This window comes from Strix aluco, chromosome 2 (assembly GCF_031877795.1).
Source record: "Strix aluco isolate bStrAlu1 chromosome 2, bStrAlu1.hap1, whole genome shotgun sequence".
NCBI lineage: Eukaryota > Metazoa > Chordata > Aves > Strigiformes > Strigidae > Strix > Strix aluco.
The window spans coordinates 8807092-8822494 of NC_133932.1; the positions used below are offsets into that span (position 1 = coordinate 8807092).

Below are 15403 nucleotides of genomic sequence, written 5' to 3' on the forward strand. Positions count from 1 at the left end.
GACCTTGGGTTGTCCTGTGCAGCCATTTCTTCCTTCCTAGCAGGATGTCTAGGTGTTTGTCTAATGACAGGAGCTGTGAGAAATTTGTATTTCCACTAAGTACATTATTTACATTATTTATGGAGTTGTGTTGTTTCAGAGAAAGAATTAAAGGTGTTCAGCGTAGGGAAAAATAGGTATGGGAGGATTAGAGGGATCAAACTGAGTAAAATCAGGTGAGGTTGAAATTTGTATGCAGTGCTCAAGAATTCTGCTATCAGACTCCACAAGGTTTAAATCTCTCTGTAAATTGAGGCTATAGCTTTGCAATAGTGTATTTTCCTTTTGTAACTGACTTTTTCACAAATTTATAATGAGCTCAGCCTTAATCTGATTCTCTTGATTTTCATCCTGCTCATTAGCCAATATTGTTTCTGATTTAGTAATTTGAAGTGATCTGTTACTTATAGGAGGTCTTATACATACTTCTGTAAGCATCTGTTTTCATCCCTCAGAGTAGAAATTTTGCCTGATAGATCTCACCGTTAAGCCGCTTTACATCTCTTGTTATTCTTGTGTTCTGTTAATATGCTTTCAGCCTGGTTACTCCAATCATCCTAAAAACTTCCTTGGGCAGGTCCCATTCAGGTGCACCCCTATTTCTATAGGAGTTTAGTTACAAATTTTAACACTGTGGATACATTTCCACGATCAGTTCACTTGCCACATTGAGGATTATATACCATTATATACCTGGGGAGTATTCAGCTCAACTGGATCATGCCAGTGACATCAGTTGTTGCCATCTCTGAGGCCCAGGGGATTCCTCCTTCCTGGTCCCTGGAGCCCAGCCTGGCGCACCCAGGGAGGGGAAGTCCTGTCCTGTATAGATAATTCTGGCAGGGAATATAGTGTTCTACACATACTTCTGACATAGAATTGGTTGCTGCCTTTTCCTGTTCCTTGCAAACACTCTCTATTTCCACTTTCCTACTTTTTCTATTAGTGAGCCAGGACAAGCAGATAGCGTGATGCAGTTAAATTACATGGATGTATGTGTTTCTCTCCTTCTGTGTCTCACAGCATGCCTGTAGCATGCTTGTCAGGTCTTGCTGATGCTGCTGGAGAAGCAATCAGCAAGAATTCCTTTCTTAAAGACTTGGCTTCTGCAGAGTCTTTATGTCCTCCTGTGATCCTAGGTTTGACCAGGGAAGAAGTAAACCACGCTTGCCTGGAGCTAGATGTCAAGGTGGTTGCTTTCCCTTAGGATCTCTTTTAACAAAGTGCCTTGTGTTCGCTAGACTTTTCTTTCCTTTTGAATTCCCTCCTCACTGCTTCCAGTCTAGCTTGGAAAGGATAAAGTTACACAGATAGAAACATCCTGTGCATCACAGAATCATAGCAGTACAGAGTACTCTTGTGCTCTCATGATATTCCACAGGAAGCTCCAGTCAGTACTGAGAGTGAGACAGCCAGGGAAGCATAGATTTGCCAGGATACCCACTGAATACAAAGAAATATTTGGTTCATCTCATGCAACCTCTTCTGCTTCAGTCCTTGGCACAGGGTTGTAAGGTGTCCTGATGCTGGGATAATGAGGTTAGGGAGATTGTCTGGGAAGAGATTTGTTTGTCTGTGTGTCTTCTCAGCTGCTTGGGATAAACTCACATTTTTTTAATGTATCATGATGGCTAGAACAACTATTGTTTTTATGTGCAAATGAGAGTCTCATCTAGATTAGGGTGACTCTCACAGATATTTCTTCTGGATGCATCATTACATTGGCATGCTCTAGACAAATTCTCAAGAGCCTGCGTTTCCACTACATTTATCCTCTGATCAAAAAAATCATATCCATGTTGAAGTTTCAGACCTTTTTCTTTTGAGATACTTAGTTGATCTGAATAAGGTTCATAAAAAATTTCCTTCACACTCTTGAATAAATTAGCAGCTTTCTTGGGTGGAGAAGGAGTGCCTACTGGAAAGGTAGATCTCAGATTTTGAGGGATAAATGAAGGCCAAGAGAGATGACAGAATGCAAGGGAGGTTTTTTGTTTCAAGACGTGAAAGAAATTTCATTAGGAGCCAAGACAACAATACTTCACCTTCTATTCCATCAACATGCAGTACTTTTCAATCTGCCTTCATATGATTAAAAGAAATGACATGACAGACACCTATAGGTATGACTACTTGCCATTTGTGGAAAGAAATTAAACTTTCTCTTGCTGTATAATCGGTACGGCTTTGGGAGGCAATAAGTCATCATGGTATAGAGGGAGAAAAGAGGAGAGAAGCTTTTCCCTCCAATCAGCTGTGTGATTCACTTGTACATTATTCAAATGACAGACCTGCAGGTAAAGTGAGGACAAGAATAACCTCTTACTGAGGTTCTCATCTCACAAAGCACTGTCTAGAAAATTAATTCTTGTCTTCATATTCTGTGTGACAAGCAAGAATATTCAAAAGATGAAACTTTGATGATTTTCTTGGAGTTCAGTCTCCATTCCTAATAATCTCCAGAAAGCTGTCCCATGTGTCTGGGAGAAGCATAAATTTGAGAAGAGATCTTTAACCAGTTTCTAATAAGAAAATCTCATAAGATGAAAAATTAACTCAGTAGAAAAAAAAAATTACAATGAAAATATTTAGAAATAAAAAGCAAAACTGACAGTCAATTGTGGCAACGAGAAATTATAAAGGAAATCAGATTTTCTTAGCAGTCACATTTGTGTATCTTCTAACTATGTAATCACTTCTCTGCAAATAAACCAAACTTAAGTAAACTAAATCCTACATGCGGGTTGTTCTGGTTCTACTAGTACCCTATTAGCATTTTATGAACAGAGGTGTATTTCCAAAGTGGTCAGTACAACTCAGCAGTCTCTGTCAGTGGCCCAGCTCTTCAATGTCATCATAGCCTGTATCTTCAAGAGCAGTGGATGAATGTCTCTCAGCCTCAGAGTTCCTGTTTCCTGACACATTAGGACTCCAGTCTGAAAAAATGAAGGGAAGAACACTGAGATAAATGCACATCCTGTATGTGTTACCTTTACCTCATGGTTGAGCAACTGGCAGCATGGACTGTCAGTTGTGTCTTCCAGAAATTAGAACCTTAGATATGCACGGCTGTGAAAGACGTGAGGACTGCTTGTCTCATCCTGCCCACTGCTACATGTGCACATATCCAAGGATCAAGCTTGCTGTTCCCAGAAAATGGGTTACTGATCTAACTTTAAACACTTCTAATAAAGGCAATTCTTCAAAATCCCTAAATAACCCAACGCTGTTTTACTGCCTCAAGTGTTATCTGACACATTGTGAATTTAGTAGATCTGTCCTTGTCCATCCCACAGATGTGCCCTGATCTGGCTCCTCTCAGGGCTATCACATCCCATTGTTTGTGTTTGAAACCCTTTAAGAGGATGTAACCCACCTTACTGACTGAGAGGTGTTGTTGCCCACAAAGGTATGAGACTTGAATCATCTTGGGACCGTCTTAGGATTATAGACAACTTACTATGGGCTCCTTAGGGGAGGAAACAAAAGCACAGAGGAAGGATCTGTGTAGTTTGGGGAGGAACAAACATGAGAAAATAGAATGATAACAGGATAAAAGGGGCTGGTGGCATGTAAACAGGCTGCTGGCCAGTATGCCTGTTTGGCCATGCCCTGTGTCTGATCAGCAATATCTGTCATGTCTTCTTGTTAAACTCCATTACTTGTTGCTTTCCTGACTAAGGGGGCTTTCCATTCTGTGTGTATGTGTGTGTATTGAGGTCTAAGTGCCAGCAACCAGAGCTGGACCGTGGGTCAGAGGGGACTGTGTGTCTGTGGTGCCAGCAACTGGAGAGACCAGAGTGGAGAGAACTCTTAAGTGCCGCCAACTGGGGTAGCATCTGAGTCTTGGGGGCTCATGTGCCCAGACACCAGCAGCTGGGGGAGATCAGGGGATCTAGGGCCTAGTTACTTGGTAGACTGCATGCCTAAGCCCAGCTACTGCAGGACGTGTTGTGCATACGTGTGGGTGTTAGTGTGCATGTGGGTGTATGAAGTAACTGGAAAGCCAAGTGTTTCCAGGACCAGTTATTGGATAGACTGAATGTCTAAGGGCAGTTACTGGTGGAAGCATAGTGTTCGTGCTCACGTGTGTGAGGGAGGTGTGTGTTTGTAGATCTGATTACCAGAAACTGGAGTGGCTCTAAGGCCAGCTACTGGAGGGATCCATATTGTGTGTGTACGTATACGTTTTCCACCAATAAGCTTTCATCCTGGTCAGACAGAGAGGGGAACAGAATGAGGCCATTGGTGCTGCTTGTGTTTGAGTGCTATGCTTTACGTCTGTTGTCTTTACATGCCAGCCTTTTGTATCTGCATATATCACAGAATCGCAGAATCATCTAGGTTGGAAAAGACCTTGAAGATCCTCCAGTCCAACCATGAACCTCACACTGACCGTTCTCAACTCCACCAGATCCCTCAGTGCTGGGTCAACCCGACTCTTAAACCCCTCCAGGGATGGGGACTCCACCACCTCCCTGAGCAGCCCATTCCAACGCCCAACAACCCCTTCTGGAAAGAAATACTTCCTAAGAGCCAGTCTAACCCTGCCCTGGTGCAGCTTGAGGCCATTCCCTCTTGTCCTATGGCTTGTTCCTTGGTTCAAGAGACTCATCCCCCCTCTCTGCACCCTCCTTTCAGGGAGTTGTAGAGGGCCATGAGGTCTCCCCTCAGCCTCCTCTTCTCCAGACTAAACCCCCCCAGTTCCCTCAGCCGCTCCCCATCAGACCTGTGCTCCAGACCCTGCACCAGCTCCGTTGCCCTTCTCTGGACATGCTCGAGTAATTCAAGTAATACGTATTATATGTGCACGTGTGCTCAGTCTCACTACTGGCTGGACCTAGGGATGTAGAACCTCCATCAGACCACCAGATTTAGCAACCCCTAGTATCTTCTAATTTTTAGAAGACAAACAACAGATGAGAGAGATGAATATACCTTAACTATACACAGTTTTTGCAAACAGCAAAGTTTGTCAATACAATGGAGTAGCTTTGTATGAAGTCAATGGCAAGTGAGGTTCACAAAGACACTGAGAATTCATTTAAGTAAGGTAGAAATGTATACAACTTTATGCAAAATGTTAAAATGAATATAATAACTGGCCATTAAAAAAAAATGTCTAATTTTTCTCTACTCAGTTTGAGTCCTAAAATATTTTTATTATTTTTTCATGTCTTCAGTCTGTCAAATATATTTATCACTACCCCAAAAGGTGGAGTTCAGCTGCTGATCAGAAGGTCTTCTGCAGTTATATTACATGCACAGAGAAAGAAAAGTCTATCTTAAATATTTTTTTGTCAATTATTTTTAAATTAGATGGGCCTGACAAAATTTAGTGCTAGGTTAAAAACCTAGCTGAATCCATCCTTCAGGCACTATCCACCATCTTTAAGAACTCACAGAGAGCAGGCTGTGAAGACTGGGAAAACATGAACAACATATGCTTATTTTTAAGATGGTGTGTGTGGGAGAAGAAACAGATTAGGAGTTACAGAAGGCTCAGCTTCAGAAAGATATGAGAACAAATAAGCTACTTGTAAGGAGATAAGAACAAAGGAGGTAGCTAACAAATAACATGGATTTATCAAAAATAAATCACACCAGATATATCTGATTTTTCTTTCTGATTTTCTGAAACTGCTTTTATAAAGGAGTAGAGCAACTTGTCACTCAACTACATGACATTTAAACTAGAGAAATATGGTCCAACTCAAACCTCTGTAGATTGGGTACAAATTCAGTCAAAAATGGTATTCTCAGTGTAGCTCACTGTACCAGGTAAAATTCTTTGACAGCCCTAAATACAATTAAGTATTTTTATTAAGTCCTAAGGTAAAGACAGATGTTCTTATTGTGTTTTCCAGATGAAACCATACTATAATTCAAATGATCCTGGCAAAGTTTTGATGACCATAGAATGAAATCTAGTAAGGACACTTACAGGACAACAGATAAAGGGAGAAACAATCAACTGCATAATTAGAACAATCGGTGTCTGATGGTATGTAGTATTTTACAGAGCAGGATTTGAAGTCGCATCAGGTCAGGCACTGAACTGTCAGGAGTGTCATGCTGTTGCAAAAAAGGGAAACACCACACTAGCATGCATAAACAGAAAGATATCCCATAAGACGTATTAAGTTGTCCTTCTGCTCTACCTGACACTAGTAAGGTCTTAGTACCATGCTGTACAAAAATATTGTAAAAGTTTGGTTTTGAAACACCTTTTGAAAGATATGGACCTGCTGACATAGCCTGAGTGAAGACATACAGAATGAGCAGAGGTCTAGTCAACAAGACCGAAGTAGAAAATTGTCTAATTTAGGTTGCAGCAGTCTAGAGAAACAAAATACAAAACAGAACTGAGGGGAGATACGTTAACAGTCTTCAGGTACTTAAAAGGCTTTAACAAAGATAAATTCAATTCCTCTATCCTCAGGGTCATTGTAATAAGAAGTAACAATTTTAATTTCAGCAGTGAAGACTGAGGTTAGGCCACATGCAAGAATTTTACAGCTGTAAGGAAAACACAGCATGGGTATAGATTACCTGCAGAGGTTGTGGAAGCACTGCTACTGAATGGCTGTAAGAACAGAATAACAAACATCTAACCTACATTCTTTGTGTAGGTAGGTAGTGTTCCTTCCTGACAGGGGTTAGATAAAACCTAGGTGATCCCTTGAGGTACCCTCCACCTTGATTTTCCCTGAGTTCTGTATGATAAGTATAGATTATGAAAACTAACAGCACTGCTCTTCTGGCCTCACCTGTCTGTGAATCCTTGTTTCTGCCACTTTCTTCAAGGTTCCCAATGATTTCATGTTCATTCTGCCCAGAAGGAGAAGCATCTTTAGGACCAGAAGCTTCTGTCACATCATCATAACCATCTTCAAGGGCATTTCCAGGCAGTAGGGAGACCTCTGAAACAGTACAGGTATTAACTATAACAGGGAGAGTTCTTCCACTAGAGAAAGCACTAGCTGATGATTGAGTGATAAGGGCCTGTAATACTGACATTACCATGATGATAATGGACAATAATAAACCAAGAATCCTCCTGTGGACTCTAAGGTACTCCAGACAACAATGATATAGCTACAATAGTTGTTATACATTGCTGTAACAAGGCGAAAATCAACATGGAGGAGGGACAGGAGGGAAAGAAGGTCTGGAGAAGGAGGCAGATAGTGACAGGGTTTATTTAAAGTAACAGTTCTCATTGCATTTCATAATTGCACAACAACAAATTATTCCTTGTTTATCTTTGTGTAGCACCTGCTTCCTTGTCTTTTCGTTACTTTAGCCACCTTCTGTTAGATTTCTCTGAAATGATCTAGCTAAGTAGCCACCCTTGGCTGCTTGCCTATGAAATGTGACTACAAACTTAGGCCAAACTTTTGGAGAAAAATATCTGCAGTTCTGCTTCTCTTCTCCAGGCTGAACAACCCCAACTCTCTCAGCCTTTTCCCATAGGAGAGGTGTTCCATTCCACTGATCATTTTTGCGTCACTCCTCAGGACCCACTTTAACAGGTCCATGTCTCTCTTCTGCTGGGGATCCCAGAGCTGGATGCACTACTCCAGGTGGGGTCTCACCAGCATGGAGTAGAGGAACAGAATCACCTCCCTCGACCTGCTGGCCACACTTCTTTTTATGCAGCCCAGGATATGACTGGCTTTCTGGGCTGCAAGCGCACATTGCTGGCTCATGTCCAATTTGTCACCCACCAGTATCCCCAAGTCCTTCTCTGCAGGGCTGCTCTCAAACCATTCATCCCCCACCCTGTACTGATCCTGATGATTGCCCTGAGCCAGGTACAGGACCTTGCACTTGGTCTTGTTGAACTTCATGAGGTCAGCTTCATTTTGGCCCATTTCTCAAATGTCTCAAGGTCCCTTTGGATGTCACCCCTTCCCTCACACATATCAGCTGCACCACTCAGCTTGGTGTCATCCACAAACTTGCTGAGGGTGCACTCAATCCCACTGTCTGTGTCATTGATAAGGATATTGAACAGTCCCGATCCCAGTACAGACCCCTGAGGGACACCACTTGTTACTGATCTCCATTTGGACACTGAGCCATTGACTGCCACTCTTTGGATGTGGCCATCCAGCCAATTCCTCATTTACTGCATAGTCCATCCATCAAACTCAGTTCTGTGAGTAGCCAGCTCTCTGATTCCTCAGGGTCAGCTAGCACTGTGGTCTGTACTTAACTAGAATCCATCCTTCAGAGAATATTAGTTTCACTGTTTTATGGTATATACATACACACATGGACATACAAATAAGACATGTATAAAATGAAAAGTAAATCAAAACACTCCTATTTCACCTTTTACCTAGTACTCACTATTCAATCTGAATAAGAAAAAGAGATCTTATTTGGAACAATTATCTTCTTGATAAGAATTTCAAAGTCAGTAAGGAAAAGAAAAGCTGTTAGCTTAATTTTAAATAATAAAAAACCTTAATATAAGAAAAACAATAGAAAATAAAATTAAAGACATAGCACAACAGAGAGTCTGGGATATGCACAGTTGATCTCTTGGAGACCAGGCAATAGCTAAGAGAGCTTTTTGATCAGCTCTAGGAAAATGCAATTATTCTTCAAACACTTGCTTTCCCTCAGAGTTTTCAAATTAAAAAAAACCCCACATCTGGCAAACTGCCTTTTCTTCAGATCACTCAGATTAAAATTCTGTAATCAACTCCAATTGTATGCCAATGTTATTATTTGGAGCATGTTTCTCCTCTGTCTTAATTCTCCCCATTTATCTCAGAAATGAAGTAACAGTTTACAAACTGTTACAATTGCAATTTCTGGGAGAAACAGTTGTCAAATTGTTGGATTCATGTGACTGGATCCTGTGAAGAGTGCAATACTACCACAAACATTTATTTTCATCTTCTCATATAAAAGAGAAGACTAGCACTTGTATATGAGATTGTGTGACATTCTTCCACCACAAGAATTAAACAGAAATTTTCGGTTCACATCAAAACATCACTAGCAGACATGAAGTACAGCAAGAAAAGAGTTTTAATCACCAACAATGCTTTGGAAATTAAAAGCTACCCTGATTTTGCATCTCCTTCTTTGTAGGATCCTTATCTTCCATTACCTTGAGTTGTTCCAGGATCGTTTTCTTCATCACTGTCTCTGCTATAAAACTGTGCCTTTGCTTTTGAATTCTCTGAATAAGAATCTAGGCAAATAAGAAAGAATGCAATATCAGATTAAACTCTCCTTAGCTGCTAAGACTGCATCATGAGGAAGAGAGTAGGCTACAGTAATACCATTCAGGTCCAACAGATTCTTGGTCAGTCAATATTACTCTTGCAAGGTAACGGACTTACAGTGAAATAGCCAAGAATCCCTCAGGGGCCCCATAACACCTCTCATGGCTCATGGAGAAGGCAAGCCACAAAGGGAGAAAAGTAATTGACAGAAGGAAGCCTACAGAGACACATAGCTGCTGGGAGGGAGATACAAATTATTCCTTTATTTGTTCATGCTTTGCAGCAAGGGCCTTTTTTTGTTTGTTTGTAGTTTGTTTGTTTGACCTATACTGATCTATGCTCTTATGGTTGAAGTGAGGACAGCACAAAATGAACTGTCCCTAGGAGAGGAATTGGCAGAGTCCAGTGGGCAGGAAACCCCCCCTCCTCAAATCTGGGCGTTTTCAGTTTCCCAGTAGATTTGAGAGCTGCAAAGATTGAGATCTAGGTCACCAGGACAAGAGCAAGACATGCAGACCTGAGAGACCAGTTGTACTCTGCTTTTTCCTCATCAGGTTATAGTCGATCTCTTCATAGACAGCCTCAAAGAAGGGGTCATCAGATAGTCTGGAGTCTGAAAGTAAAAGGCAGTGATCACTCACACAGTCTCTGCTCATACTCAGGCTGGGTTCAGGAAAAGTAGAAGTGACCTAAGAGGGTCTACATGGCCTGGTTGGTCCCCAGAAAGTCACGAAGAGGTGCTGACTGAGGATAAGCACTGCTGGGCTATTTCACTGCCAGATGGTATGTGAAAATCTGTGTGGCAGGAGATGCCATTCATGTCAGTCACTCATCCCCCCAACCACCTAAACACTCGACAGCCATGTCAAGGAGGCATTTCATACCAGTCCTGAGGGACCCACCTCTCTGCTGTACCCTGGCACTTCGGATCTGTCCAGCAAGAATGGCAAGGACCAGGCAAAGAAGGGCCCCCAGGATAATGCAGAGGATGACAGGTGTTGAAATTCTCTTACTGTCTGTTGCAGGGCGGCGGGGAGGAGCTGAATGGAAATGAAGAAGCAACAGGTAGAGAATGAGGTGACCCAAAGAGCTGCTCCTCTGTAGCCTGCTGCTGTGCCCATGCTAGCAGGGTGAGGCAGGTTGCCTGCTGCCCAGTTTTGGGTCCTGCTCAAGCAGCTAGAATTCAGCAGCTGTTGATAGTGCCACTTGGGTCTCCTTTACAAAAGACTGCGGGAGATGCTTTCTGATGGGCTGGAATATACTGCTGATTTACCTGCTATGCTGTAGCAGGGACATTAAATCCTCATTTGATGGGAGAGAGAAAGGGGGAAGAAAGAATGTTTTACCTGCTGTAGTGGGTGATGCTGTTGTTTCTGTCATACCTGCAAAAGGAAGGCGAGCCCAGATTAAGGAAGAGGCAAGTGTGAAAAATAGGGAGAAGATCTTCACATCATTTGTGAGTTTCCTGCAGCCAAAATTATGAAGGGTCTAGTCACTATGATATACAGCTGACATAATGTTCCTCTATCCACCTCCTTCACAGATCTATGTAATGAACCAAAGGACCAGTCACTAACCAGAGCAATCCACAGCAGCATCTTCCTTATGATCACAGTTTTTGCCAAACAAGGGCTTGGCAGGACAGTCCCAAAGAGACAGCTCTGTTCCTTTACAGTGCACCTTCTCCAACCAGATGGGACCAGTCCCTTCCCCAAAGGCAGCTTCACTCAGAGCAGACACAGCAGATCCACAGCTCAGCTGCCTGCATACAACATTAGCATCTGCCATGTCCCAGGAATCGTCACAGACTGTTCCCCAAGAACCTTGGTGCCAAATCTCCACTCTGCCTGAACATCCATCTTCTCCTCCTATGACTCGTAACTTCTCCCTGTCTGCAAAACACAGAAACCTTCTGTATTGCTGAAACAGCAGGAAGGTCCATAGCGACCAGTAAGGAGAAACAAAGAGGTAGAGGTACCTGAACAACTTGTAGAGTTTGGACACTCAACAAATGTGGCTGGTGACGTTGCCTCTTTTCTTCCTGCAGAATTTAAATACTGAAGTAAATAATTTGATTATTCTCTGAAAAGAGTGAGGAAGTATAAAATTCCTGAAAATTAACCATCAAGTTAATTTTTTCCTATAATATATATATATATGGCCTATTTAGTACTTGGTGGATGACCGACTAATGCTGTGAATTAAATAATCTTCCTGATGGCCGTGCTTTCTTTATTCTTGTGTGAGGCAGCTGCAATCCCTTTCAGGAGATCTGAATGTCATCTAGAACCTACAGGTATGAAATACTGTCATAAGAGCAGGCATTAGAAATGGACTTTTAGAACTGAACTAATTCATACATGCATGTGTGTACATGTACATACGCACTGATATGCCTCCATACATGTAGAAACACATCCGTGCCTCTAGACTTCTTGAGGGGTCTGATCCTAACTCAGATGTCAGAGACTGACTGTGTGTCATAGATTTTAGTTTTAAAAATATGCAATGACACCATCCTGTCAGGGATTTCCACTGGGTAACTGCACTCAGTGACACTCATGCAATTTTAATTCACTGATTTACATCAAAAATATAGACAAAGAAAAATGTTTGTGCCATTTGCATGAAACTAGACATAATATATACCAGATAACAAATGAACACAAAGTAATTACTACAGTGTCCATATATGCATGCATAGGTCCTGTACAGATGCATTTCTAATTACCGGTGCAAGAAATATGGGTCTCTTCTGCTCGGTTATCACATGACTGAGGATCCCAGGGGTCTGACTGACACTGCCAGAGAGAATTATGTTGCTTAGTACACTCAATGTGGTCCAGCCATGTGGGTCCAGAACCTCTGCCATATTTGAAGTCTCTTGCGATTTCCCCACCATCTCCGCAGTTCAGGTGTTTGCATACAGTTCTTGCAGTGAGCTGAGACATGCGATTGGAGCAAATGCTCCCCCATGTCCCATTGTAGAAAACTTCTAGCCGCCCAGCACAGTCATTGCCATTCACCAGCCTCAGAGCCAGGAACTCTAGAAGTGGAGACATAAAAATAGAATTAGAGGGGCCTGATTCTGCTAGGAACTTGGCTGTGATGAGTGAAATCCAGAATCTGCTAACAATCCTGTTCATCACTCTGAATGAGAAAGTGCCCGAGGAACCCACTCTAATAGTGACCAACACTTAAAACCAAGTCATACAGTGATCCTCTCTGGTTAGCCAGCATTCACCAGCATCTACGTCAACAAACAACAGTGATGGCCACCCCCCACAGTTGCAGGCATATTTCTTTGTATGTTGAAGAGTAGGTGTCATGTGCTGCTCTCATTCGTTTAAGTTTTTGGTGTGCAATGACTTGTTTACAATAATTTCAGAGCCAGCTGGAATGACTCCCCTGCAGAAGCACAGGGCATCCAAGCAGCCTCAGGTGACTGTTGTAGCCAGTATGTTTCACCCCTCACTTGTGTGAAACACCTATTTAAGAAGTGTTTGAGCATACATCCATTATACACTCTATTTTACCATCATCACAGTCATAAAATGCATGCATTATGAACTCTACCCTTAGTCCCAGACAATAGGTATTGATGTTGTAACAATGTGCATGTATAGTCAATAAAATGCTACCTCTTATTCTGGGAAACACATTATAGGAGTTGTACCAATCTCAACATGTATTTATTACAAGATTCAGACCTTGTCCCTGCAAAACACATGCACAAGAACGTAGGTAAAGTAAGATTACTCTATGTACTTTATATAAAGGCACACATTTCATTGTTCTTTTTTCCAAAGACCAACCAGTAAGTAAACCCTGATCTTCAAACAATAGAGGCCACTCTCTTAGGGATTTCAACTGTTGCAGGCTTCCCAATCCAAGTGTCCTCGGGGCTGGCTGGTACTTTATCACCCAAATGAGCTCAGATTTGCTCGCCATTGACTTAGTAAATTCAACTAATCCTGGTCTGGAGTTTGAACCAATAGGTGCAGATTGGCAAAGGGCCAGTAGCCATTTTTGCCATGTAGTGTGGTTGCTCCTCTCTCTGTGGTTTTGAATCCTTGAACCTAAAATTCAGGACAGCTGGTCTAGGGCATAACCACAGTGGCAACTCAGACACCCTCTGCATATGCAGCTAGGTCTTCTTGTTGTAGAGGGGAGTAGTTATTTTCTGCTCCTTTGTGGATCTTACACCAGACTGCCAACAGTGTCTCTCATCTCTTGAGATGTTCAGTGCCACAAACGCCATATGATGCTTTTCTTTCCTGCATGCATATATAATAAATTTTTTGTATTGCTACCTACTCATATTGGTACTAATGCCAGGCTGTGGACTATCCCCTGCTGATCAGCTCCAGAGCTTGCTGATGTTCCTCTTCCCACTCAAAATGAGACTTATTTCAGGTCACTTGATATGTGGGTTTGCTCAATGGGCTACCACCAGGGATGTTGCTTACATCAAAATCCAGTAATGTCCAATAAAGCCCAGGTTCTTGTTTATTGTGTGGAGGTCCATGGTGCTTATCCAAGCCATTTGGTCAGCTGGCATGTATTTGCATACATTTTGCATGCCTAAAACCTGTATATCTGAGGGGTCGTTTTTACTTTGGAGTGCTTAATGCCAAATCCAGCACTGAGAAAGGTAATGATTACCTACAGACCTTTACTTAGTACTTCTGGAGTTGTTCCTCCAATCAATATATCATGAAGGTAGAGGAAAGTTCTTTGTAATTCTGTGCTTTAAATTTTGCTGGATGATGCCATGGCAGATAGCAAGGTCTGTGTTTCCACCCTTGCAACAGCTGGTTCCAGATGTACTACACACCACTTCAGGTGAAGACAAACTGAGGTCTTGCTTCTTTGATCAGTGAGATTGAAAAAACAAGCATTTGCAATATCAGTTGTAGCATACCAGGGATATTCTTTAGCTTCTAGCTCATACAAGAGCTGCAATGTGCCTGGAACTGTAAGAGCTAATGGGTGTGTGACTTCATGCAGAGCCTTGAAGTCTATTGTAAGCCATCATTCTCCAGCAGACCTCCATACTGGTCAAACAGGACTGTTGTAAGATGACTTTGTGTGTAAGACCACCCCTTGTTTTTCCAGGGAAACAATTATTTTTGGGATTTTATTCATGGCCCCTTGGTCAGTTTGATACTGCTTTCAACAAATTATTTGGATTGCCAAGGGACCAATACCTGGTTCTGTTTAAGCAAATTCAGCATTGTTTGGGTGATTAGAGAGTCCTGGGGAGTCTCATAGCTGGTTCTCATCTGTGCAAGCCACACTGCCTATTCTAAAAGCCTTTCTGTCCCATCCGTGCATCTCTGGTGGTGAAGAAAGTCAATGTCAAGGATGACAGGGGCAGTAGGGCCAGTGGCAGCAAGGTGTACCAAACCCATCTATTCAAGCTTAGGTTCCCTTCCTCCAGAGCTGCGCATGTTTCTCCTCCAAGAAATATTTGTTTATCATGGCTACACAGGGAGGACAATAAGGTTCACTGAGTGCTGCTATCATTAGGTATAGACTAGTACATAACATTGTTAAGGCAAGAATGCCTGGCTGCCTTATCTGGACAGTCTAATAACTTTGGTTAACCCCACTGATGCAGTAAGTCCAAATGAGTTGTTAGGGCAGTAGGTGGTCCAGAAGTGGGGGGAGGAGAAGGGAATGGTTTGAATAAGCTCTCTCCTGTGCTCACAATGCTCGGCCTATGAAGGGCTTTTCCTCCCAGTGTCTCATATTGTTTCCCTTTTCTTTCAGATACATCCTTAAGTCTCAGTGTGTAGGAGGGGGACATGAAGAATTCTCATTCTGTCTTCATGTTTTTCCTGAGGTTGACCATACTGCTGGATCCTTGGTATTATCCTTGTCTGCACTTCTAAGCTTGCACTTTTCTGGCATCCTCACTCCAGAATGGTATACATAGGTCACTCCTTGATCAACAGCACATTGCACCTGGTGCTACCAGAGGGGCATTAGTAACTGTGCCTAGCCATTGAAGATTTCAAGCCCTAACATCAGTGATCACGAGCTTTTCAGGGTCCCTCTCCCTTTGCCTGTAACAAGACTCCAGCAGTCCAGGAAACTGCAGTTGATTATCC

The 15403-nt window shown here is 42.3% G+C and overlaps 1 protein-coding gene across 2 annotated transcripts in view; it reads right to left on the reverse strand.

The window, feature by feature from the left end:
- Positions 1–1294: 1294 nt before the first annotated feature.
- The window catches only part of LOC141917552 (antigen WC1.1-like), a 31474-nt gene continuing 17365 nt past the window's right edge, over positions 1295–15403 (reverse strand). The window contains exons 8-16 of one of the 2 annotated variants that reach the window (XM_074810812.1): positions 12019–12333; positions 11266–11328; positions 10865–11179; positions 10634–10669; positions 10190–10327; positions 9805–9900; positions 9170–9253; positions 6810–6962; positions 1295–2975 (exon numbers count right to left, since the gene is read on the reverse strand). In XM_074810812.1, the coding sequence (XP_074666913.1) occupies positions 2869–2975; positions 6810–6962; positions 9170–9253; positions 9805–9900; positions 10190–10327; positions 10634–10669; positions 10865–11179; positions 11266–11328; positions 12019–12333 (1307 nt within the window). In that variant the 3' untranslated portion in view covers positions 1295–2868. Of the gene's footprint in view, positions 2976–6030; positions 6115–6809; positions 6963–9169; positions 9254–9804; positions 9901–10189; positions 10328–10633; positions 10670–10864; positions 11180–11265; positions 11329–12018; positions 12334–15403 lie in introns of those variants that run through there. The other variant, XM_074810822.1, reaches the window with a different exon arrangement.